The sequence below is a fragment of the Pipra filicauda genome, unplaced genomic scaffold (genome assembly GCF_003945595.2).
Source record: "Pipra filicauda isolate LSUMZ 115617 unplaced genomic scaffold, ASM394559v2 scaffold581_size553298_pilon, whole genome shotgun sequence".
Classification (NCBI taxonomy): Eukaryota; Metazoa; Chordata; class Aves; order Passeriformes; family Pipridae; genus Pipra; species Pipra filicauda.
The window spans coordinates 417488-444509 of record NW_024104733.1 but is presented as its reverse complement, the minus strand read 5'-3'; the positions used below and the strand labels follow the sequence as shown (position 1 = coordinate 444509).

The window sequence follows — 27022 nt, the reverse complement described above, 5'->3', positions numbered from 1 at the left end:
ATCTGCTCTCCCAGCTTGAGTCTTTCTAGACTGCAAGTCAGGATCTGCAGAGATGATCCTGGAAGAGGGCAAAATAAACAACTACAGGCTGATGGATGAGTACCTGCAAATAAGCACAGGCCAAGATCAAAATTAACTCACTTTATGCACCAGTAAGTACAGTGGGTTTGCAAGCAGATGCAAACAAGACAAGATGTGGCAGGGGGGGAAAAAAGACTGTGGGCTGACTTGTGTAGCCCTGACTCCAGGCAACATTCCCATTCAGTGGTTTTGTCTGGGTCAGGACTCCAGCTCTAGAACCCTATTTGCAGCTGAATAACCAACCCACAGACAGCTCTGCCAGCAAATCAGTGCCTCTCCCTAAGCCATGTACCAGACAGCAAGGCTCTGCTTCTCGTCAGCTTCTTCTGCATTTCCCATGGCATCCAAGTCACAAAGGGTTTGTCACTGGCATGCAAAACTAAAGCTTTGGGGCTCAAGCCAATGAAAAAAAACAGATGGTTCTGAAAAAACAGTCATCAGGCAGCTTATCTAGGCAGCTTCTCCACACAATGCAAAATGAGACCGTGGCACAGATGAATGGTCATCCCCCTTTGAGCTGCGTGAGGATTTTGGTGCTGAAACCACAGTTAGGCCACCAGGAGCACAGCACTTCGCATACAAAGCACTAAGGGGGGAAATAAAAATCTTTAAAATATTAATCAGTCACACTAACAAGAGACACGCTGATGTTTATGAGCTCAAAAAAATTATCTCCGTGAGTTTTCATAAATAAATATGGTCGTGACCTATCCAGCTGGGGCTTGGCATGTGGCAAGTGTTGGAGAATTCGGATTGCTGGGCCCTTTGCCTGGGTGGCCACAGGGAGACAATTCCTCCCAGATCCCATTTCAAGGAGTTGGGGCTGGGAAGGAGGTTCTCCCACTCAAGGTGGGAAATAACACACGTATGGCAGATCTGCCAGCAGCCTGCTCCAACCTGACTCCAAGAGTCACTGCTCCCTGTTCAGGAAATATCCTGTACAGCCTAGTCACAGATTATTCAGGCTTTTCATCTGTGGGCTCGATGTTTTGAATTCAAACCCCTTTACCACTCAGACTTCCCATGGGTACAGCTGCAACTCTTGGCCCAACTCAAAAGCACTGTCATGGGGTGATGAAGTGGGAGATGTTTGGCTGGTAGACCAATCTGCTGTTTTAGGGATATTCTTCACTTCCCAAGGCCACAGGACAAAAGGCAGGAGGCAAAATGGCCTGAACTGGACAACCTCAGTCTCCTAAACACTCCCACAACATACCAGTTTATCAGGACCATTAAACATGTTTCTTTTGGTATTTAAGCAGTTTCTGCTTCACTGTTCCTTTGGTCTCTCATACTTTGCTACGTAGGTGAATTTTTCAACCTGTGCCAAGGTCAGGGTGATGTCTACAACTCCAAATGGTACCTGAACCTTTGCTTGCCATACACCACATCTAACAATGTCACCATCTGTGAGCAATATGCTGAGATGACTTCACTTCCAAAACACTGGGAAAATGTTGGAGAGAAAGATCACAAAGTAAGTTACGAAGATCATTTCAAAGTCACTGATAACTTTGCCAAAAATTTTGCCTCATTATCTGCCTGGCTTTTGCCTTGATCACCTCCTAAACGTAAGGGAAAAGCAGAATTTTATCTTAATATATATGTTTAAATTATTAATAGAGCAATGAAATGCTATATCTTAAACATGCCTCTGCAGTCACTGTTCTGTGAAGCAGTAAATTCTGAAGAGTAATGAGGTGGCACCAAACCAAGGTCTGTCTGGAGCTTCTGGGATGCATTTCACATCAACAATTTGGTCTGGTATATCCAGGATGAAAAAGCACAGTTCTGGGAACTTAGTGGAACTTTTAAACTTAGTTTAAATGTGTTACAGGGATCTTCCTACATACATAGAATGGCTTGGATCGGAAAGGATCTTAAAGACCATCTAATTCCAGCCCCCTGCCAAGGGCAGGAACACCTTCCACTAGATCAGGTTGCTCCAAGCATTTTGGACAACCTTATGTGGGTAAAAGAAATTGGAAAAGGTTGGAAAAGCACAAACTTGAATAAAAAAGAAATAGGAGCTGCTGGATATAAAAGGCAGCCTGTGTCCTCCATTCCCATCAAAATACTGCACCAAACAATCAAACAAGGCTACGCGTAAGAAAACCAGGAAAATTCCTTGAGACTAAATCCCATCAGACTAATTTTATGTCTTTCCATGAGAGAATAAGGGGTCTCTGAACAGTGAAGGACAGGAGACATTACAGATGTTGATGCCAGTACAGCTGCTGACACTGCCCAGCACAACACAACAGGGAAACAATTTCACTAGGGAGGAAAAGTGCCCAAGAGCCAAACCTGGTTGTTATCAGTGGGTTCCTGTCAAGCAGAAGGGTTTTAAGTGAAGGTCCTTTTAATATTTGTCATTTTTGTAATAGGGAGCTTAATCATTTGTGTCCAAAATCATAATTAACAGGAAGGCTGCAACTGTATTTTAAGAAGGGTGATTGCTACAGGATTGAGTTCAGGAGATAAAGAAGACAGGAAAGTTTCCAGAAAATATGGTTACACAGAATGAGTGGAAGAATTTGGTTTATTCAGTAAAGATGAAGGAAAATGAGAAAAAAAAGGCTCTGAGATCTATAAGATATTGCTGCAGAGGAGGAGACCAGTCACAAGGTGACAAGGACAAATATTGGGTCTGAAATACACCAAGAAAGATTTAGCCATGAGAAAATAACAGAAAATGAAGCACTGGAACAGACTGCCTAGAAGGATGGACAATCTCCACCATTGATGTTTTCAAAATGGATTAGACATGTATCCATTCAGAATGATCCAGGTGACCCTGCTCCTTAAGACATTAGTTATTTCTCCATACCTCTGCCAGCTCTGCAATCCTCTTATTAGATGATCACTGCTCAAACCACGGAGCTCACCAATGAAATTTCTGTAAAAGTGGCCAAATCCTGAAGGTTGTAGTCGGCCAAAACTTCTCCTGACTCTGGAATCTGCACTGATGGTAAAAATGTCAAAAACCATGTCAGGTTCTGCCACTTTTCACCATGTAACTTCATCTGAGGAACAAATCATTATTCAGCCTGGGTAACATCTCACTTGAGAAAGAAGATTAAGGCAGACTGACTCACAATTTGGATGCCTGTTCATGATTTTGCAAAGTTTTAAGACTACCTTTGTGGCTTTACACTTGCATCCGATCTCCACAATTACTTTTAAATGTTCTGCTGTAATAGAATAATGAGAGGCAATTATGGAAGGTCAGGGAACGAGCAGGAATAATATATTCTGTGAGCTCCTTCTGCTACTTCATGATGTGGAGCTTTATTAATGTGTCAGGGACACATCCCCCAGCCCACTTCAGAAATGCCAAGGCTCCCTGGGGAGTGGCACTGAAGGCATTCACAGCTTTCAGATGTCTCTTCAAAAAGATAAAGATGATGACTTTCAAAGGAGTCAAAGGAAATAAGAAAACTTTTCCCCAAAAATCAAAAGGGGGAATGCATAGCATTAAGAATAGGTTCTGGGGCGGAAGGATTAAGGCATCCTTTCACCGACCCTGAGAGACAAAGGTCAGCCTCAGTCCAAAGGCTGCATTCCAAATTAATCCCGCTCATGCAGATCCAAGCTGCTGGATACAATATTACCCTCTTCATGCCCTTACATAGTGAAGATTAGAAGCACTGCTGTACTTTGACTTCGCTTATCCAAAGGGGACAAAGTTTGAGTGAACTTTCTCCATGGCCAAAATCCCCAAAACTGGTTGAGGAGGAAAACTCAGAACTTTCTTCTCTGCTCATCCGTCTCACAAGTCAAAGCCAGGGAAGTGCAAGTTCAAATTCATGGGCTCGTTGCCCTTTCCCTCTGATCCACTTCGTGTACATGACATTTTACTTTCTCTGCTGCTTGCACTTTGATGCTGTGGTGGAGCAGACACAGACATCTTTGCATCTCCACTCCTGAAAGACCTTTCAGAGGGCAAAGGGATAAACTTCTGATACTGTATCACACTTCACATGACGGGCACATTTCTAAAGGATACATGGAGTGTGAATAAGCTGCTAATTATATCTGTAACAATCAAAACTGAAAGATCACCAAATAATTTACGCAATCTCTAGCCATCTAGTGATGTGCTCCCAATCACCTGTTTATATTTCTGTCTTTATAGTAGGACTAATCATCCTGACTGTCCTGACATTAAATTATTACTCTGCTCAGAAATGGAGGGAAGAAACATTTCTCTCTCGGACATGCCCTGGAAATGAATTCCCCTGTTGCTGACACCCTTCTCTGCCATATTTCCACTGACAAGGTATGTAGGATCACAGATAACATGCAGCCTTTTGTCTTATGGTTAATAATCAGGCAACATTCACAAATTCAATAAAAAAACATGTTAAATGCTGACATACCTTCTCTTTAAACTCTTCTTTCTGTATCCTACTATCCCAGAGCAGAAGGGATATTACAGGTACATCCCCGTGGTCTTTTACAGGTAGAGACACCAAGTTGTGGCCCCATTCAGAGCCCATCACGTACAACAGGGTTTCTCAAGGTTAACACAGCCCAGAGCTGCCATGGCACCACCATTTCAAATGGGGAGTTGCCTGACATCCATGCCCATGGCTCACAGCATGAGCAGAGCAAAGCCACCTCTGCCCAAACATTAAACATTCCTGGCACGAAGATAAAGTCAGTCTCTCCAGAGCCTTTGGCTCTGCCAATAAAGCAAACTCATCTACTGCCAACTGGATCCCTACACCTCCACCAGAAACTCTGCTCCAGTATCTGATCCTGGTACAGAAAAGCTGAAGGGATTGAAAAATGCCTTGGGAGTACTCTCTTTCTCAAGCTGTCGGAAAGGAGGGTGCCAAGAGGATGGACCAGGCTCTTCTTGGTGTTGTCAGACAATGGGACAAGGGGCAATGGGTAGCAACTGATGCACAGGAAGTTCCACCAGAACGTGAGGAAGAACTTCTTCACTGTGGGGTGACCGAGTGCTGGAACAGATCACCCAGAGAGGGTGTGGAGTCTCCCTGACTGGAGACATTCAAAAGTTGTCTGGACACAATCCTGAGTGTTGTGCTTTGCGGGACCCCACTTGAGCAGGGAGGTGGGACCAGACGACCTCCAGGGGTCCCTTCCAACCTGACCCAGTCTGTGATCCTCTGCAACCTCTGCCGAAGCAGAAAATGTTGGCTCTAATTTGCTGCGACAATCGTCATTCACTTAAGGGTTGGGATTTATGACCCTTGTGGGTCCTTTCCAGCTCTGAATACTCTGTGATTCTGGTTTGGATTCTGGCATTTCCCAGTTCCCTCCAGCACAGGACACCATCCAGCCCTCTCCTGGCACTGCAAGGACCACGAACAACACAGCAGAACATCACTGCCAATACTTGACCCTACTCCACTCATGTAGCCCCCGACTGACCTTGTTATGCAGTTTATGTTTGAACAGCACAGACAACTGAACTAGTTTCACTGATAACTGCCAGCATCATTCTTCTCAGAGCTCTCTCATTAGGGGTGTCAGGCTGGTTTTCCTGACGTGCTCCCAGAGGTCAAGAACCAGCCCAGAGTACCTGGCTGCCAGCACTTGGGTGCTAAACCTTCCTTGAGGTCTCTGCTCTCAAGCAATCTCTACAAATCCATAAGGCAAAAAAACTGGGGGAAAACTTCACAAACCGCCTTCTGTAGGTTTGCAAACATTATCTCATTATCAGCCACTTAGTTGCACTTATGCTTATGAAAGGAAGACTGAATTTTGTATTTTGCTCTGCCATCCAGCACCATTACATAAATGAGTTTACACCAGTGGGGAGAGCCTAATAGATTTTGTAGGTCAGTGCTTCTGGCAGATATTTCTCTAAAGACTCTTTGGAGTTCAAGGAAAAAAACATTTCAACTGCATTTTCGAAGGCACAGTCCAGTAAAAGTTAATAAGTGTGGGGAAAACACAGGAGGAGGAAAGACCTCGATTGATTTGTCTTAAGTTGATCTGAAAGTGTTTCGAAAATTCAGGGCAGACGAGGACAAAATAAAAAATATTCTAACAGAGAACAACTCAAAAATAAAAATAGCAGCAGTGGCTAAGAACAGTTCTTCAAAGGGATGTCAGACTTTACAATACTTTGCACAGCAGCAGTGACTAAAAAGGCTTCATGTTGTTGCCACATGGTGATATTAAAAATTAGCATTCATTTTGGGGAACATAAATAACTAACAAAAACACGGACAGCAGAATAATAAAATGCAACTATGGGATGGGTGTTTTAAATCCTATTTATAAAGCCCTGCAGCACGTTTCCTTGTTCAGTGCAGTCACTACAATGTCAAATTCTAATTTTCAACACGGGTCAGAAATGTCATAACTGGCAACACAGTGGATGGCATGAGCGACAAAAACAATTTCTAAGAACTTAGCCTTTAAAATAAACAGAACTGGTGGCATTTCTTTATTGCCTGTTTTAAAGCTAAGAGTTATACTGGGTTTTAAATTTACTAACAAACTTCCTTGCTTTATGTGAGCCCTCTTGTGCACAATGTTTTCTTTCCCTGGGCTCTTAGGGAGCCTGAAATTACTGCAGGAGCCTTTATCTCTCTAACCTGCAGGAAGAAGAGGGAGAAGCTTACTTTTCCTTCTCTGGGTTCCATGACATACTTGTAAGCCTAATAACATCCTTGCAAAGTAGATAAAATATTAAATATTATCAGTGCATTACACCAGCAAAGAAATAGGGGGCCAATAGTCACTACCAGTTTTCTGCAAGCACAAAATTAACATTGGATTTATTATTTCAAATAAGAGGAGATGATCATCATGAATATTTGATAACATTTTCTGTAGCCTTAATAAAACAAGCCCATTCTCTCCATTTTTTAAAGCTGCAAAGGGTTCACAACCATTGTCTGTGATGCTCCACAGACCTCTACCAGCAGCTGTGGTTCTGCAAAGTAGTCTTGTATTCACTGAATTTCAGACCAGAACTTGAAACTGCCCTGTGGAACTGTTTTATGTTTTTTTTACTGCATCATCTCAAAGCCCCAAACAAAGGCAGGTGTACCCTGTGAGACTCCTGGCATCCCACTACATCCCCTGAAGGAGCAGCCAAACAGCATGAAGCCAAATCCTCTCTTCCCAGGCTGTATCTTATCTCTGTGCTGGAAGGAATTATGGAATAAAACATGTGTTAGCTCCACAGGATGTTTATTCACACTGAACAGGCCAATGTTTTGTTCTCTTTCTCCTCCTCTCTCTCCACATACACTGGGGGGTGGGGAGGACCTGACTCCAAGGCTTCATGGGAGTTATTCCTCAGCTGAAGAGCCGTTTCCAAAGAGCCAGGAGCAACAGAGAAAACAAATCCTACAACAGCAAAATGGACAAAGTCACTTCCCTACAAATTCATGGAAGGAATATCCACTAAGAGCTAGTGAAACACACGTACACCAAGAATTTCCCAAGGCACAGATCAGTGATGGGTGGAAATGCACCAGGAGCCTCCGTTATACTCTTCCCTGCACATCACCACAGTCTGATGCTGGATGTTCACTAGATGTGGCTTTGATGAGATCCCAGAAACTGTGTGCAGTCCATCTCATCTTCAGGAGTGAGCTAATTCTACAGCTTTCCCACCACGGGAGAACCAAGGGCCCCCTTTTTTCCAGCTGGCCACGTGTTTACATAAGGCCCACCAGGGCTTCATGCCTTTCACTCTCTCTGACTCCTGGTAAGTTTGCTCGGATTTTACAGGGAGAGGGAGTAGGGAGAGGGATATGATGTTCAACATAGGCCTTGTTTCCTTAAGAAACCAGGTTAAAAAAATCAAGGGCTGACGAGTTACAAGACGTTCTGTAATTTGCTTTTAAAACACCCCGGAATGAGGCGCAAAGTCCTAACAGGGCATACGAGGATGTGTTTGACAAGGAGCAAGTGCTTACATTAAGGAAAACAACATCATCCTTAAAAAAATGATTCCACGGTAAAAGAGAGACCCAGTAGCAACTCCAAAGAGCAGGAAAAATGATTCCATGATAAAAGACAGACCCGGTAGCAACTCCAAGGAGCAGGAACCTGATCAGTCACAGACCTACCAGCAGGCACAGGACTATTCTTTGCTTTCTAAATCATCCCTTTCTCTCTCTTGCAGACCTTAACAGAGTGCTACAAAAATACCATAAATTATAGAGTATGAATGATGTCAAAACCTGTTCTCAGAGGAGGGCTGGGAAGAGCAATCATGTATTCTTCAGTTTGGGAACACACAGACACAATTTTTGTTCATAACTTATTAAAAAAAAAAAAAAAAAAGGTTCTGCACATCAAAAGCACTGAATACATTTCCTTTCAGATCGTCCTGTCAACCAGCCCAGTCCGACGCCACAGACACAGGGAGAGGAAGGAGGCTGAGACGAGACGGGAAAGTCAGGACCAAGGACAGTGGCTTAAGCCACTGAGATAAACAGGGAAAGCAGAAAGGCAGCAGAAGAACCAGGATCTACACAGTCAGTTCAAACTGCACTGTGCAATTCCAGCTGGATTTCAGAGACATCTGCTTCTGAACACCTGAGTATGACAGGAGAGGATTGTAACCCCACAAATGAAGTCCTATGAACCTTGTCTTTGTGTGCAAGGAGGATATATGGCAATTCATGCTGCTCTAAACTACAGTTTCTGTCCACAGTACCAAGCAGGGAAACAGAAAAACTTGGGGATCATAAATAAAATAAGATTACTCGCTTTAGGCAGCCATCCAACATCCATCATCTACAGGGAGGGTGTGAAGGGCAACGTTCATTAAGGCACCAGAAGATCCACCCACTCTAAGCTGATCTTTTGCCAGGTAACACACCATTAGAAATGCTTCACCATGAGCAGAAAAAAAACACAGAAAATTATCAGAACCTTGACATTGTTCTCCAAAGCTGTGCTTATCAGGAAATCATTTTTTAAAGGGCTTAATTTTTGTCTACAACTAAGCCAAGAACATCTTCAGCTGTGAACATCCCGCACCTGGAAGCAGCTTTGGAACTAAAGTAAATCTGAACCCAGCCAGCTGAGATCTGTCCCTTACTACTACTACTACATTAAATCTGAGATCCCAGCTAAAACAAGAGATCTTTTTAATAAGAGACATCTGTTAATAATGTGCCCAGTGACAGTGACAGATTTCCTCTACCCTCCATTCCCCCACACAGGGCAAATCTGAGAGCTGTACCTCCCGTTTCCTCTGACTCCTTGAGGCAGTAAACTCCACAAAGTGCTATGAAACTTCACTATACCGTATAAGTATTTTACACCAACAGTAATTAAGGGGCACATTTTCAAGGAAGTGCATCTAAAAGTCAGGCACACCAAATCTGAGGGCGCTGCAGCCACGCACACACTCACCAGTGGCACTTCCAGCTCTGCCTAAGAGACTTTGGCTCTCAGAAGAGCCACTGCTGCACCTGTGTGAATACCTAAGTTGAAGGCAGTTCTCTGGAGTCTGCCCACATGCAGACATCTTTTCCTCTGGCTGACTTCTCCAAGCCCCCAGCTGGGGATGCCTGTCTTCACAGGAATGCTCAAAACAGTCGCTCTGAATTCACTTCAAAGCAGACGAGCACAAAAACACTGCACAGACCCCTGCTAGAAATAGAGTTGGCCTAATTTGTGATCTAATTAACCTCCTTTCCAGCACTGAGACATAAAGGATGCTTTGGAAAACCCAGCTAAGCTTCACTGCTTTCAGATGCTGCAGTGCACCTACAGGTGAAGGAAAAGCCCAGCCTTTTCAGTTGACTCAGTGAGGTTTGCATCCCAGAGCAGGTGGCCTTCAGAAGGAATATTCCTGGACACACAGCTCCGTGAAGACACCAGGCCAGAGGACAGTTGTGCACTTCACTGCACCCTGAAGTCAGTCCAATGCTCCCCTTTGCACCACCCAACCACAGATAAATCCATGTCCTCTGCCAAAGGGCCCCCAAGGGCAGGGACAGAAGGCAGGCCTTGCATGGATGAATCACCTCGACAGGACACACATGGCTCAGCAAACCCACAACAGCTCAGCTAAGTCCTTCTGCTGAAAAACATCTTTTGTTCCTTCCTCCAAGGTCTGTTTTGCAATGCATGTGAAAAGTGGTACTTCAATGACATTCCTGCCCCGGATTCTTTTCCCTCTGAAGAAATGTTCTCAAAATGCTTAAAATTTTCTTTTTATCTAATTCCTCACTTTTTTTTCCCCCCCATACCATCCCACCCTGGAAAGAAGCAAGAATTGATAGAAAATTAGGAAAATTCATCAGGTATGGGTTTTTTTTCCCTGATAAATGCTAAGTTCAATCATTTTCCACCTCCTCTTTGTGTCAGCAGGCTCACTGGATGCTGAGCATTGAGAAAATGCTTTCTCACACATAGAACCAATCCTCTCCAGGTAGAATTCCAAACCACAGTGCAGGAACACCACAAAGAGTTCACCTTGCTGCCATCCACGCTGTTAGCATTGAAGAATTTCCTCTGGTGAAGCACTTTGAAGCATCCCACTCACACTCAAGCTGCTACAAATCCTAGCCCCTGTAACGTATCACACAACAGGTTATTTCTGGCACCACGCAGAGAAAAACCCCAATCTGCACCCACACAATTCCAGGGCTGCACACTCCACATGGCAGGCTTTGTCTCAGAAAGGAGTTAAAAGTTCCAGGATTCAGATATATAAAAGAAAAGGGTCGTAATGACTGCACCTTCAACTGCTCTATAACTGTGCCATCTCACTTAAGATGCCAAATATAAATCACGCTGTGAAAACTAATGTGATCACTTTTCTCTCCCCAACAGAGAACACGTGTCCCAGCCTTGCTTCGTGCTTATCTTACTCAGGCACAGCAGCAGATGATTTCAGTGCTGTCCTCAGACATCCAGGTATATGATGCCCATTAGCTGGAAGGGGCCTGCAGAGCTGTGTTCCCACGAATCCTGTGAAAAATCAGTCCCCAACGGGGAAGTATTTTTTTCAGTGCAGTGCACAGCATCTCCAGCTACCCCATTAATAATAGAGGGAGGTGTTAGCCCTCATCAAAAATGTCCCCCAGAAGACCAAGCCTCCACAGGAAGACAGAGAGCTGCACTATTGTATATAGTATATAAAAGCAGGCAATTGCTCAAGCAGTGCTTTTTCAGTGCCATAAACAGCCACTTCTCAGGCATAACACAAGCAAGAAGGAATAAAACTGGAGGAGTTGCCAGGTTGGCTTCAAGCTACAATGTCTTTCTCACTCTGGATGGAGGGATCAGTGCCAGGACTATGACTGCTCTAGCAGTATATCTGGTAGACTTGTTTTGGTGAAGTTGTACTGACCCATGAGCTGCCATGCTGGTACTTGTCTCTCCCTTCTTCCCTGTCCAATATGAAACTGTAAACTTAAACAAAAAACAGGCATGGGAACTCTTCTTGTATCAGTTAAAAACGGCTCTGAGACAAAGAACAGCTTTAAGATTGCCAGAAACAGCAGGAAACATCATCTTCTACCCCTAGATCTTAATCCTGCTCCCTTGCTTTAGCTCATACAGAAACCAGAAGAGGAGCAAATCACCTTCTACTTTCTACAAAAGAACAGCAGAGGCACCTTTCTCACTCCCTCACTCCTCTACCCCTGCTCCAGCCCAGCTGAAGGCAGGAAAGGGCAAGTCCATTTTATCCAGAGTATTTGCAAGGGATGTTTAGGAAGACTCAATGTGTTTTTAAAGTAATAACAGAAAGATCCTTCTGTGGCAGACACACCGAAAGCCTGTCACTTGAACACATCCTAAATAAAATCACTGTTGCCACTCAAAGTGCCCGGGATGCTCTCACTTACAGCTCTGACATGGCTGTGAAAGCCATACCCTGGCTATGAGCTCACGAAACCTTGCAGCTTCTATCTCTGTGCAGTGAAATCTGCCACTCTGCAGAGGGGCCAGCCCAAAGTGAAGGCCACCGGGGAGTCTCACTTCACCTCACCACAACCAAAAAAAAAAAGGTTTTCAGTCTCACTACGTAGAGCTGGTCCACTTGGTGAATAATTTAACTGGTCAGTTAAGCACTTCACTTTTCCCCCCCACACCCCCTATTTGCACATTTGCCACAGAGCGACACTGACCTTTTTCTTCCAGGCATTTTCATTATTCATTATTATGTGATCATCCAGCAGCAGGTTTATGTGAAAAAATTCCTGCCACCAATCCTTCAACAAACAGTAAAGCTGCAAGTTCTCTTTCATGGGTGAATTCCCATGCAGGCAGTTGAGCAAAAGCCCATCAATTTCCAAATGTGCAGAAGAAATAATTGCGAACCTTTAAAACCACTATTAAAAAACAGGAATGCGAGCACTGGAAGGATAAAAGTCTGCCAGAACCATCTGTCACCTTGGAATGTTATTTTACAACGTTTAAGCAAGACCAAATACGCAGCTGCCTGCCTGAGTGGATGGGGAAGACAAAGTCAGGGAAAGAGTGCTGGAAGGACGGACAAAATGAGGGATATCCCTCCTGTGCACTCCAGAGGAGTGAGCAGGACCTCATGGCATACCCAGGTCATTTCCTAATGTGTTTCCTAATGCTGTGTGCAGCAGCCACACTTTCAGGAGAAACAAGAAAAGAAGGAAGTGTGCAGCTCCACGCAGCCACGATGGTGTCAAGTTGAGTGAGGTTAAACCAATCCTCAGGTGATTGGAGCCAAGTGAGGCAAAGCAGCAGGAAACAGGAGCTGTGCCACCCGGGAGCACGAGGCACAGCCCATCCATCACCCAGAGGGCTGGGCAGTGAGGAAGCCTTTCTGCAAGAATCACAGAATCACAGAACCACAGAATAATTTAGGTTGGAAAAGACCTCTGAGATCGTTGAGTGCCACCTTTGATCATCGCCCTGACAACTAGACACTCAGAGCCATGCCCAGTCTTTTCTTGAATGCCTCCAAGGATGGTGACTCCATCACCTCCCTGGGCAGTCCATTTAAATCCTCCACTACCCTTTCCATGAAGAAATTCCTCCTGATCTCCAACCTGAACCTTCCCTGGTGAAGTTTGAGGTCATTTCTTCTTGTTCTATCACTGTTCCCTGGGAGCAGAGCCTGACCCCCCCCGGCTCCACCCTCCTGTCAGGGAGTGAGAAGGTCCCCCCTGAGCCTCCTTTTCTCCAGGCTAAACACCCCCAGCTCCCTCAGCTGCTCCTTACAGGGAGCCTTTCCCAGCTCTGTTGCCCTTCCCTGGACATGCTCCAGCCCCTCAATATCTTTCTTGAATTGAGGGGCCTCACCAGTGCCCAGCACGGGAGGACAATCACTTCCCCAGTCCTGCTGGCCAAATATGGCTGGTACAGACCAGGATACCATTGTCCTCCTTGCCCCCCTGGGCACACTCTGGCTCATGTTCAGCCTCTGTCAAGCAGCACCCCCAGGTCCTCTTCACTCTTAGTTTTCCAGATACTATTCCCCCAGCCTGGAGTGCTCCAAGGGGGTTGCTGTGGCCCAAGTGCAGGACCCAGCACTTTACCTTGTTGAAACTCATCCAGTTGGCCTCAGCCCATCAGTCCAGCCCGTCCAGATGCCTCTGCAGGTCCTTCCTACCCTCCAGCAGATCAACACTCCCACCCAGCTGGGTGTCATCCATGACTTTACTGAGGGTACACTCAATCCCCTCATCCACATCACCAGTCAAGATATTAAACAGGACTGGGCCCAACTCTGAGCCCTGGGGAACACCACTGGTGAGGGGAGAAGGGCTGGAGCAAATGAGCCCAGGAAGGGAGGGGAACTGAAAAGCAGGCAGAGAGCACATGTAGAAAGCTACCAAGGTGCTGCAGGCAGCTCTTCCACCCTCAGCACCAGCCCAGGTACAGCACCAGACCTGCTGTGCAGTCACCAGTGGAGGCAGAGATCGCTCCATCAAACTTTATGGCTTGTTCTGAACAACCTCTGGCAAATTAGCATTGCTCCCCCCGCCTTACTGCCTCAATTTTCCCTGCCAAATGGGGGTAATTTTTCTCAAAATCTTGGCATACTTCTTTATGAGGCACCTTTAAAGCTTGGGAAATAATTCTTATTTAAATACATAAGACTGAGTGAGATTTTTGGCCATTAATTTGAGCCTTCTGCTAATTTCCAGCCTTAATTTATTCATGGCTTGTTCATACCCATTTGTCTGTGTGCCAACACGCAGTTTCAGTTTAAATCACTCTTCTTTCCTACATTCCCTTGTTCATCCTCCCAGGATGTATTTGGAGCAGCAGCCCTGTTCCCACCCTGGCCAGCCTACACAAGCCAAGCTCTATCAGTCCCCTCTTCCGAGGATAATGTTCCTCATTGCCCTGCTCACAATGGTGTTCTTCCCAATCTGAATCCATCCCTCCTGCCCACAGATGTGCAGAACTGCAGTCCAGTGCTGCAGTTCCACAGCTCGACTACCCAGAGATCTCACCCCAAAAGGCTGAATCAGTCCCTGAGGAAAGGCCAAGGACTGAACCAGTTTCCTCTCCTCCCAGCTAATGGGACCCCTCATCTTCCAAGACACTTGGAGTCCTGAGATGAGGGGAGGTCCTACATTCCAGTCACAGGTTTAAGGCTGCCATGCTGTCCCTTCCAGCACAAACAGAAATCCACACAAATGGCCCCATTCCATTAAAGAATACATACCTGGTCTTGCCAAAACTAGTCAGCAAAGGAGTATTTACAAAATCTGTTGTGCTGAAAGAAATTACTTCATAAGTTGTTGCTACCAGTGCTGATACACAGCCACAATTTATTTTACCTGAACAGAGAGACAAGCCTGTGAGGAGAAGCATCTACAACATCCTGTGCCATGACATGCATTTGTGCCCAAGAGTGGGGGAGGAAAATATTGTTAAACTGGCAGTTTAATTCAGCCCTCACTGTTGCACACCCTCCAAGGGAATAACCCACTATGGACAATCTCTTGTCCAGCAGGGAAAGGAAGGGCTTTAAAATAAAGCTTATTTTGGGTTAGCCCTGCATCTGGTGTCCTTGCAACTCAAACGGCACCAGGTGGCACAGGGGCAGCTGCCACAACTGGAGCTAAAACAGCCTCGAGACTTCAACTCACACAGAGACTGATTCAGACACCACCACCTCCCTCCCAGATCCCCCAAACACAGCTCCATGGAACCAGCCCCATCCACCAACAATTCAAAGCACCTTTGCTCGACTGCCCCTTTCCCAGTCTCCCATTGTGTTTGCTCTGCACAGGGAAGAGCTGGAGAAGCAGTTGGGAGCCTCCAGTAAACAGACAGAGACTTTGTTCCTCTCACTGGAAGTGACAAACCACCAGGAGGGCAGGGTGTTCAGTAAGCAGAGATGATCTGGGTTTGCCATGTGATTTGTACTGCAGCAGAGCTGCTGGCACAGCTGCTGTGATAACCAGGAGAAAATTCTCTCCAATGTTTCAGAGTTAGCTTTTCCCTCCACAGCCTTTTACTCCACGCAGAGAGCAAGAGCCAAGTTGTCAAGCCAGTGGTGCTGGCTCAGCATGCCACGTCTTATTAAGGCAAAGCAATTAAGCATGGACTTAACTTTAAACACATCATCAAAGCCTGGTGGCTTAGTGCGAGTTCAGACTTAAGAAGATGCTTAAGTTCACATTGCTGACTTGAGGCTGAACCTGCCAAATTAAAGCACAAAACCTCGCTTGAGGTGTTCTAGGGGAGTAAGAAAACACGTGGCTTATTCCTGACAGTGACTGTGCTAATAGTAGAGACAGGTTCAGCATTTCAGCCCAGGTACCAAGCACTGCTAAGGTCACACTCTGGTGTAAGGGCTCTCCAGCTCGCTGGCAGACACGTCTGACCACGCGGCTGCACCGCAGGGGTGGTCACCTCCTGTCACACTGTGAGCCCAGTGTCACAGTCCCACTGCTGCAGAGCCACGTGGCAGCACCTTCTCCTTCCAGGAGCTTACACAACTCCATGGTTTCAGGTCAGGCCTGAAGGAGAGGAGAAGGGGAGATGGTATCAGCACAGGATCGTGTCCAAAGGAACCTGTTTAAAAATCTGGCAAGCACCTGGTGGAGATGGGCACTCATAATCTGCTGTGGTGGGAATCAAATCCTCCAGACATGAGAAGCTCTCCAAACGTGATTAAAAAAAAAAAAAAAAGGTGCTGCCCCACGAGACGAACCGCTGTTTTTTCAGTACATTGATGCTGTGCTTGTCCAGGCCTGAGAAAACAGAACTACAGAAATGCAGATCTGCGATGCCGAGAGCATCCTGCAAGACATAAGGCTTTGTGGATGCTGGAAAGGCTCCGTCAGAAAGACATTACACAGACAGAAACTTGACTTGGAGGTGGACTTGGTGAAGCTGATGAAGATTAGAGACGGGAAACTTTGACTGGATCAGTTTTGATTCAGCGGAAGGCACAGGAGAGGTGTTAGGACAGACTTGAAGGAGAAGAACTTTGTAGTGTGAAAGTGAAAAAGGTTTCAGTACTGAGATGAAAGGCAGATGGGGTGGCAGTTGGAAAGGGTGAAAAAAAAAAAGAAAGAAAAACAAAAAACAAAGCCCACAAAGAAACAAACTCATACATACCTTTGAGCCTGCAAACATTAAATGTGATTGTATTACCAGCAAAAAAGTCAGAGAAGAATGAGAAGTTATGGCAAAGAGCTGGAGAGGGAACAGAATTTCCTACTGTTCATGGTCACTAACGTGGGAGCACCATCTACAGCCCCAGAACAGAGGCTGGAGCATCTGATCTACGCCAGCACCATGTCCTGGAAATTATGGAGTAACTCCAAAGAAATTGACTGGAAGAGAGACACAGCCCCTCTTTCTTCCCGCAGAAGTACAGGTTGACTGGGACCAGGAAAAGTCCCTTCCACTTCAGCAACAAGTGAGGGAGGGGAAAAAAACATATTATCCTGTGACTTATTAGGCAGGATATAGGAATTTTGCAGCATACGTGGATGCAAATATCAGACCAAAATACATGTCTCTGCTTTTTTAGATGATTTACAGGGAAATAAAATAGGTATTTTCCTCCTCTAGTAACTTTTTAAAGGATAATTTAAAATGGTAAAAGTACCAAAAGACTCATCACGTGGACACTCCAAGTCTGAAGTGCACACAAATATAGACGAAGCAAAAGTCACTGGAAAACACTGCAGTTCTCTGTGATAACAGCTCCTGAACACCACAGTCCTCTGACATTACATTCCATGGCCATTTGTGACCAGTCCTCAGCCTTCACACACAGAAACCCAGGCATGGTCTCCTGTTAAACCACAGAATACTTGCTGATCTACTGAGGGAGGAATGTAAATCACCAGCACAGTTCTCAGAGTCTTGGGGGCTTTTTGTCATTTTCCAGGTCCCCCCCCCAAGAGTGAGCAGAAGAGCAGCCACCCAGCCCTGCCTTCAGCTTTCCTCAGTAAATGTTCCTGTCCCTAGCTGGGCACCACAGGCTGGGGACAAAGAGGAGCCTCAGGAAAGATGGTGACCATTGGCAGGTTGTCACCAGCCAAACGACATCCCCATCTGGTGCCTGGCCAGCCCTCTGGTCAGACCCAAGAGGTGACAGCACAAAGCCATCCTGCAGGCAACAGCTCATCCTCAGGCACCCTTCGGACCCAGGCAGGAGTGAGGTGACAGCGTAAGCAGATGATTGCACCCGCCATAGGTTTGGGCACAGGGACAGGACAACAGCCCCTCTGCCACTGGGGAGGGCAGGGACACAACCCACCTGGAATTCTGAGCACACTGCACCCCCCCAGCACCCTGCTCTCCAGCCAAAGGCACCAGCACTGTCCAGCTGCACTAAAACTGAATTTGGACAGCAGTGACAACAATCATGCCCTCACCTAAATAAACTGAGATATGAAGTCTATTAATAGTTGGTTGTACAAACTCCCCACCCTGCGTGTTTACATGTTGACAGTCCTGCTGCTGTGTGAACAATCAGCCGTGGCAAGAACTGTCAGTCAACAGAACTTTGAAGCAGCACCACTCTTGGCTAAAGCCAAGGCACAGGAATGGAGTAAGAACTCCAAGCCAGGACCTGCAAGAGAGACTCTCGCTGCCCAAATGACAAGAGGATGTATGTTCATGATGCCTGAAGGAGGCCTGTGTTTAACCCAGGTAAGGACAGAACATCTTTGTGAAAACTGCAGAACATTAAAGTACTTTATAAACCCAAAACTCACAGCCACGAGGATAAAGCAGTCACCCGCCAACTGCAAACACTCCAAAAATTATAAGGATGGTTCCAAAACTTATGAGACTTATTTAAAAATCATTTGTAGCTCAGAAAGGGTTCATGCTTTTCATTTACCCAAGGGCATTTAATTACTGGGATACCTCTGAGTTATGCACTTGCAGTTTTCCTCTTCAAGCATGATGACCACAAATGTAGCTTATTTTCTTCAACCAGCAAAACCTGAGCTACTAATCCTTTTTGTTTTTTCCTCAGCACCCAATCATCAAAGGCACAAAAGGCTGGGAGACTTGCAACAAAATCCCAAGAGTCAGCACTTCTGAAAGCCTTGGCCTCTCCTGACACATTTTTTCTAATTTTAAGCAGATGCACTTTGTAGCATCTGCAGAACCTGGTCCTGGGCTGAAAGAGCTTCTCTTTGTCCGGGCAGTGCTCTCCTGGCATTGCCACTGCACCACACAGAGCACTTGCATTGCCAATACTGGATTCAGGTCTACAGATTGATGGAGAGTGGGAGTGTTGCTGCAGACTGAAAAATTGCAATCTGACACCAAAGCAAACTTGGGACAAAGTATTAAGCCAGAATCCTCACCCTTCTCTGGTAAATCACACTGTAGACATCGTCTGGAATTGCTGCAGAATTTGGGACACTGGTTTCACCTGGGTCAGACTTAAATAGTCCCTGGACTGACATACAGCCATTCCTCCAGATTGTTCTGAGCTTCTTCTCAACTCTTCTGACTACAGAAAAACCAAGTGACCTCACCAAATAAATGCCCATAACACCTGCCATGCTGTGAACATACCACAGATAACAGCTGGATAAAACCACAGGGCTTGACTGTTGGATTTTTCAGATCCAACAGTGATGAACATCACACAAAGGAATCATTATTTCTTATTTCAAGTGTTTTCAGTGCATGGCTTTCCTCCATCAGAAAAATCCTCCAGATGTGTTTGTCTCACATTCAGCAGTTTCTTAACTGTGCTTTGGTTTATTGTTGCATTGGAGCTGGAGAGCACTGCACTGCCTGTTCTGGAAATCAGTTCACCCCCCCTGATTCCGAGGAGTTTAAATATTCAGAAGAAAGTCTGTTCCTTAGTGCTCGCCTCACCAAGGTGGGCTTCTTGCCTTTCCTTTCCCCCCCCCACCCCGCCACTTTGCCTCAATTCCCCTTTTGTTTTTTAAGCTGTGGTATGTTGTAGCTTTTGCCAACTGCAAAGCAACTATTAACACAATAAACCCCTATCGCATATGTTTCCTGGGTGGTAAATATTGATAATTTCTTTCATCAGTCAAACTTTCTCCGTCGAACAGAGCGCTGGGACTGCCAGAATTCCAGAGAAACCCACTGAGGTCCTTCCAGCTGCTAGAAACCCGCTGCTAGCAATTAAAAACTTCAAAAGCAAAAGATAGGGAATTTCTGCAAGGACCAACTGCTTTAATTTCTGCTTCTTCGTTTAAGGGAAGTAGATAAATACACACACACACACACACACACACACACACACACAAGAATACCCCAAACCAACACCGAACTCCTAAATCACAGGAGTTTCGTATTAAAACGGGACGAAGGGAAGCCCCCATCAGTAACTCCCCACTTTTCTGGAAAAATCTCATTAGTTTGGGGAGGAAGATGAATAATTCAGGAGCTTCGCGCCGAAGCGCCCGCCCGGAGGGGACCCACCGGGACAGAAACTTTCCCGGTGCGGTGGGCGCGGGGCACCCGGAGAGCGAACCCCCCCCCCCACCGAGGGGGTGGGGGACGAGGGGGGGACGGAAATTAAAAATAAACCCCAAAACGACAGCGAGAGGCCCCCGCTGCCCTCCCGAGCCGCGAAGTTCCGCGGCCAAACGCCGCCGCCGCCCCACTCTCCATCCGCAGAGCCACGGGGGACAGCGGGGACCCCACACGCACCCCGAGGGATGCGGGGGGCATTCTGGGGGGCCACGGGCTCTGCCGACGCTTCCCTGCACACATACACACACCCCCCGTGAGGGGCCGGGAGAGGCGGGAGGGCGCCTTACTTTTCTGGCTGGAGTATCCCGGGTAATATCCATAGTAGCCGGTGATGCGCAGGATCCGGTCCTCGATGGTGGCCACGCCGTTGGGCGCTGCCTTCCCATCCATAGGGGGAAGGAGCCGCGCGAGGGGCGGCCGGGCGGGACGGCGAGCGGAGCCGGGAGGGCAGCGGGAGCGGGAGGAGGAGGAATGGGAAGCGAAGGAGGAGGAGGAGGAGGAGGAGGAGGAAGGCGGCGCGGGCACGGCCGCCGCAGCTCGCGGTGCCGGCGGGGCGCTCGCTCTGCCTCCGCCGCCTGGTGCAGGACGGGCTCCGCAGCGCGGCTCCCGCCCTCTATGGATGGGAAAGGCAGCGAGTGGCTCCTCCGGGCCGCAGGTGGGGTGGGAAGCGGGAGGGTGAGGGTCAGATCCTGCCCCCGGCGCGCTGGGGCGTCTGTGTGTCCGTGTGAAGGGATGCCGGTGTCACCCTGTCCCCCCCGGACCCTCCGCGGGACGCAGGGGGATGGGGAGGTGAGGGGGGCTGCTCCGGAATGGGCAGCGCTTCCACAGGCGCTGGGAAATGGGGTTTGGTGCAGGAGGGGAGGGTGTCTGGAATCACAGAGCTGCAGTTCCTCAGATCTGACCCCCTCCCAGGGGCTGCACGTGTTTCAGAGGAAGGAGAGAGGACAAATTTCGCCTCAGAGGACTCGGGGAGGGAAGGTTTCACCACTCTGTGAAATATGACTGTGTCTATGTCATAGAGTCATAAAATGGTTTGGGTTGGAAGGGACCTTAAAGACCATCTCATTCCAACTCCTTGCTGTGGGCAGCGACACTTTCCACTAGACCAGGTTACTCAAAGCCCCATCCAACCTGGCCTTGGACACTTCCAGGGATGGGGCAGCTTCTTTGGACAATCTGTACCAGGGCCTTACCACCTCCACAGTACAGAATTTCTTCCCAATATCCAGTCTAACCCTGCCCTCTGGCACTTTGAAGCCATGTCCCCTTGTCCTGTCACTCCAGGCCCTTGTCCAAAGTCCCTCTCCACCTCTTTTGTAGCCCCCTTTAGGCAGTGGAAGGAGTTGTCTCAGCCTGTCTCCAGAGCAGAGGGGCTCCATCCCTCTGATCTGACATGTTCATCATGCCCCTCCAGAGGAGCCCATGTCTCTCTCTCTTTATGTCACTTGGAGGCACACTGTGGGAAAGTTCAGAGCAGGAGAAAGCATATCTTCTCTCAGCCACCCAGGCAGGTTGTACACCTTCTCTAACATCTCTCTGTAGGATGTCCACTACATCATTGCCTGCATTTGAAAAAAGAAAGGTGAGAAATTCCCCATTTGGCTTTGTAACTCATTCCAGAGGCTAATGCTGTCTCTGATAACAATTGGGCTTTGAATTACTTGACTTTTCCTGCCACTGGTCCTCATTAGGCTTCTCTGTGCTAGACTAAAAAGACCATTAGCAACCAGCCTTTTTCCTTCAAGACATATTTCTGTCTAGTAATAAATTAATTTTTTTCACTGTTTTGTGGCTCTGTCACACTTATCTTCACCTATTCCTATTTCATCCAGTCATTCCCATTAACTGGTGCATGGGGAACCCAGTCAAGACATTCCATAACCCTTCCTTCCTCCCCTGTTCACATTCACTTTTCTCCCTTCTGTGCTTGGCTAAATAAGCTGATGGCACAAAACCTCCTTTCATGAGCACAAACAAATAATAGATGTATTAAAAATAGCCGTCGCTGTGGCTTTGCTCAGGGAGTCATTAGCTGGTCAGTGTTTGCACAGTGCTTTGAAGATCAAGGTTTTCTGGTGGATGGGTGCAGATATAATAAATTCACTTACAATATTAAATACCCTTCTGATCTTAGTTTCTTGTCTCTTGCCCTGCTGCTGGGAAATACTTGAGGGCAGTTACAAATCAGTGATATATCAACCACCAGCCACCAAAATAACTTGGGAATTCAAGGTACCCTTTTAGTCTAGCTACGAAATAAGATCAGGGACTTCTGATGTTTTGCAACATATAGATCTGTTTGTATTTGCTCAACAGAAACACAGAGTCCCCCGTGGCGAATTTTTGCCAACTGACACCAGATATTTTCTTTTGCTTCTAATCTGTGGGGTGTCATAAGCAGCCCACGCCCCTGGAGGATTTCACAGACCGTGGGACAGAAGCAGCTGAGAGCCAGACCATGTATTATTTGGCTTTGAGAGGTGCTGGGTCAGTAGGAGCTGGTGAGGCTCTAAGCGCTTCTGCAAGCTTAAAATTCCCTGTCCTACTTAGGGAAGCACAGTTGATGCAAAAATCACTTGCCTGGTGTGTTGTGTGGAATCTCTGAACAAACTACAAGTCCCCCCCTTCCCAATTTCACCTCCAGTGGGAGTTGGTGTTATGAGAACATTACCAGCATTGATCTCAGCTTCAAAGTCAAATTTCGGGACTTAAAAGTGTTACTTTGAAGAGAAGGAAAGAAATGCCTGGTTCATTTGAAGGTTAAACTGATGTACCCAGAAACAACTCTAAGCTTCAAGCTTTCCAAACACCTTAGTTCTGGCTTAATTTTTCATCTCCTCTCTTCCTCTTATCCCTAGGCTTTCAAGGACATGCTGTGCATGTTTAAACACCACTAGATGATAATGTAAGCAAAGCCATTCTTGAAATTGCTCCTGCCCGTGGTTCCCTTCCAACATCACTCTGTGCAATAGATGCACACTGGTACCCTCTGCCTCGTTGAAAGCTTGTAATGAATTGCAGCTTCGTATCGTTTCTGAATTCCTGCTATGCTGACCATTTTTCTTTTCAGAAAACTCAGGCAAATTGCTTTTCCTGCAATTGGGTTTTTTTACAAGTTAAAGGAGTGCAGAGGAAACCTCACTGAGCAAGATGTATGAACTACCATTTATTACCGAGAAAAAGAGATATGATGAGGGGCACATGGAGAGTTGTTTCCTCTCTTCAAGTTAACAGGTCCATCGAAGGCACTATTTGCATAAATATGATGAAGTGATTTTGCAGTGAGATTTGTCTATTTACCATTCTGTGAAAAATAAAACTAAGGGGTTGATCCAGAAAAGAGCTCTGAAAGCATCAATTTAACCTGGAGCTTCTCGTACAGGGTGAGTTTCCCCCAGAATCTACAAATGCCTGTCTTTCTCTAGGAAAAGAAAGAGCCTTACACTATTAATGGCCACGGACTTTGGCCACAGTGTTTTAACTCCAGGCCATATGTTTGCAAAAATAACTTCTCAAGTGAGAGAACAATGTAAATGTCTCCTGATCATCTTGCTGATTCTGCAGACAGTCCCAGTGTCTTTTTTGCTGCTCACAGCTTTCCCAGACAGCCTCAAATAGAAAGGAACAAGAGTCTGGGTGTACTTTACAGCTGCCTTTCAGATCCCACTGGATGGGGCTGTCAGGAAACCACAAGTATCCTCACGTGAGCAGAGCCTGAAGAAGCAAACCTTTCCAGACCTTTCCTTACCTGCTTGTTTGCTGACCACATCAGCTCTCGTTGTTTCTCCAAGGAGGCAAGAGGCATCATTTCCTCTGTTGCAGTCCCTTATTTGTGTTGCAGGATACCCTAAAAGACCCAACAGTGATTGCTCAGGGCTCCCCATGCTGGACAAACAGCCCAAAGGGTCATGGAATCATAGAATCATGGAATGGTTTGGGCTGGAAGGGACCTTAAAGATCATCTTGTTCTACCCCCTGCCATGGGCAGGGACACCTTCCACTATCCCAGGTTGCTCCAAGCCCCATCCAACCCCATCCAGGCCCCTTGAACACCTCCAGGGATGGGGCAGCCACAGCTTCTCTGAGCAACCTGTGCCAGGGCCTCACCACCCTCATAGCCAAGAATTTCGTCCTAATATCCCATCTAACCCTGCCCTCTGGCACTTTGAAGCCATTCCCCCTTGTCCTATCCCTCCATGCCCTTGTCCAAAGTCCCTCTCCAGCTCCCCTTTAGGTATTAGAAGGCCTCAGAAAGGTCATCCTGGAGCCTTTTGAGGTTGGGATTTAGGGAAAGACACAAGACAAGAGTGATAGCAAAAATGCTTAAAGTGGTTGATCCTAAAGCAGGTCAACTACAGGCTTTGAGGAATACAACCCAGCTCTCTTCTTTCCCATGCCAGGTCCTTCTCCTTCTCCTTCACTACTACACCCTCCTCCACATACCTCCCCAACCCACCTGAGGTGAGAAAAAGGGGAGATTTCTGTCCATGAGTAGAGGCTGCTGCCAATCCTGTCATGTCAGCTCTTTGAGGAGGTTCAGGCCTAACTTGTTATTGAGAGCTATAAAAAAAACCCCAGGCAGCTTTGGTCTATCAGTGCCTGTTAATTCCTGAGTGAACCTTATCTGTGAGCCTGTGAACATGTGAAAAAATGAAAAAAGAGCTCACACAGTAAGGATTGTTTAGTGCCAAGTGAGTCTTTAAAGTGAAAAATTAATTACAAGTCGATCCTTCCAAATTAACAGTTTTCATTCTTCCAATACACTGATTTTTTTTAAACAAGAATGTGTCGCTTTGGCTTGAACTATAACTCAGCAAGAATCTCTAAAAAGTCACGGCAAAGAGGACTTCTGTCATTTGGAGAACATTATTTCGTGTGTTATGGGCCCAGTTCTCCTTTCAGACAAGTCGTGCTGGTGTAAAACCAGCATAAACATGAAGAAGCTGAACCCACAGAAAATCGGTAGCATTTGAAGTTCCTCTAATTGTCCTCTTAAGTGGTGCCCATGAAAGCCACTGGAGCAAAGCCAGTTCTTTCTCACTCTGCCTCACACACACCAGGGATGAAGGATGGACTGGTCTCTCTGTTGACATCAAGGTCAAAAGGACCCATCGACAATACGAAACCGTTTAGTGTGAAGATGCCTGGATCTGGCAGCTTGGCTTTAAGAGCTTTTCTCCCCCTCTGTTTGAAAACTGGGGAGATTCCAGCTTGGAACAAAATTTGAAGTCCAGTTCCAAAATATTGCAGAGCATCACCAGATAATAAAAGGTTTTGATTTGGCAAGGAGCGAGGCAGCTTTTTCGATGCCAGTTGATTTAATTGATGGGAGGCAGAACAAGAAACAAATCAATTCTTTCCAAAACTAAGACAAAAAGATGGTATTAAGGATGGAAGAGAAAGGTGCCAGAGCAGGACCCATGCTCCAAAGCAATTTGTGTGAATACATCCATGCTCATGACACCAGGAGTCAGAGGGGCATTTAGCAATTGCCCCCACAGTGTATAAATTCACAAACCCCCAGCTTGGTACATTTATTCTAACTAAAGGTAGCAAGAAAGGAGCTTTCAGGGCACTCATCATTTCTGTTTACAAACAGCAAGGGGAGGTAGTTATTCCTCTGAGCCCACACTCAAACATTTCCTGGAAACATTTGTTTAGCAGTAGCACTGTCAATGTATTGATGCCTGTTTCAAAGAGAGGGGAAACAGAGAAGAGACTCAGTCCAAATTGCAGCTGGTTGTTGCAGGTATTTACTCCCTAAGGATCATCCAAGACACTTCTGCTCAGTCTCAATGACAAAAATAAGACTAACACTTACAGAACTCCATATAAATGCAAATAGCACATGGTTACTGTGTTCTGCATCAACTTAAGATGGACTGAGACCTGTTTTTACAAAGTTTTTTGTCTTCCTTCTTTGACCACCAGATTTAGCTGATACACAGGTTTATATCCATTGTTCCCCTTTTTCAACTCCCACTTATTCAGCAAGGTCTGAGAATGATGAACCTCCACAGCCAGGTTCTTCTGCTCCTTTCAGTAGAGCTCTGACCATGAGTACCAGCAGATCTTTCTTGGGAGTAGTGAGAATTCAGATGGACAAAGTCCAGCTGGACTTTCAGATTTCAGTTTGACTGTAAAGGTAGCAATAGGGAGGTGAAATTATTCTTTGTAGAGGAAACAAGGTACTTTTTGGAATAAATCCATGATGGCATTTCCAAGGAACAACTTACCTGACCTTCCCATTCAAACCATGATTTTATCCCTGAACAGTCTTCAGCACTTAGAAAGCATGGAGGGACTGGAGTTCCACACTGGCTCAGGACTCAGCTGTGATGAGACCCACCCTGGTTTACGAGTGCCTGGTAAGATTTTGTGTATTTATCCCCGCCCCTGGATCTGGAGGCCTGTGTCAATCCAAAGTGAACTGGCTGATGCACTGACATGGAAGTGTCTGGATGGCTGGTGATCAGGACAGCACTGAGCTCATGATGTGGTGTCAGAAATCTCTGCAATCATCTATGACAGTTTTTCAATTGCTTTTGACATCAGCAGGACCCACAACGTAACACACAGAAGAAAGCTGCAGTACTGGACAGTTTTACTAAGCAGTTTTCTTGCAGATGATCAAGTCCTGGCTCTTTTGATACATCTGCAACTCTGAAGTTTCCCAGGTGGTGTTCTGAGGAGAAAAGAGTTCATGGAAGGTGGCATGAAAAACTCAAAAATCTCTACCACCTCCTGGTGGCAGTGATTTGCTCTCTGTGTACACAGGAAAAAGATGATGGACTGAGGCCTGACCATCTCACCTCACTGTAAAGATTTTGGTGACTTCAGATCAGTTCTGTAGTCCCTTAAAACTCCCAGGGATACATAAGGTGCTACCTGAGCAGCAGCTGTCCAGTCTGTGCTCAGCTTTTCCTTCCCACACTTCTCCCTGCCTACATCAGATCAATTCCTTTAGGCTTCTCCACACTCTGGCCAGTTAAGCCAAGATGAAAGTTCTCCTCTGCCTCCTTCCCTTTGGCATGTCTTGTGCTGT

The 27022-nt window shown here is 46.3% G+C and overlaps 1 protein-coding gene across 2 annotated transcripts in view; it reads right to left on the bottom strand.

The window, feature by feature from the left end:
- SLC35F4 (solute carrier family 35 member F4) overlaps positions 1-20408 on the bottom strand; it is a 118024-nt gene extending 97616 nt beyond the window's left edge. For both annotated transcript variants that reach the window (XM_027718193.2, XM_027718195.2), the window contains exon 1: positions 20265-20408. In XM_027718193.2, coding sequence (XP_027573994.1) covers positions 20265-20367 — 103 coding nt within the window. In that variant the 5' untranslated portion in view covers positions 20368-20408. The remainder of the gene's footprint in view (positions 1-20264) is intronic.
- Between the last annotated feature and the right edge of the window lie 6614 nt (positions 20409-27022).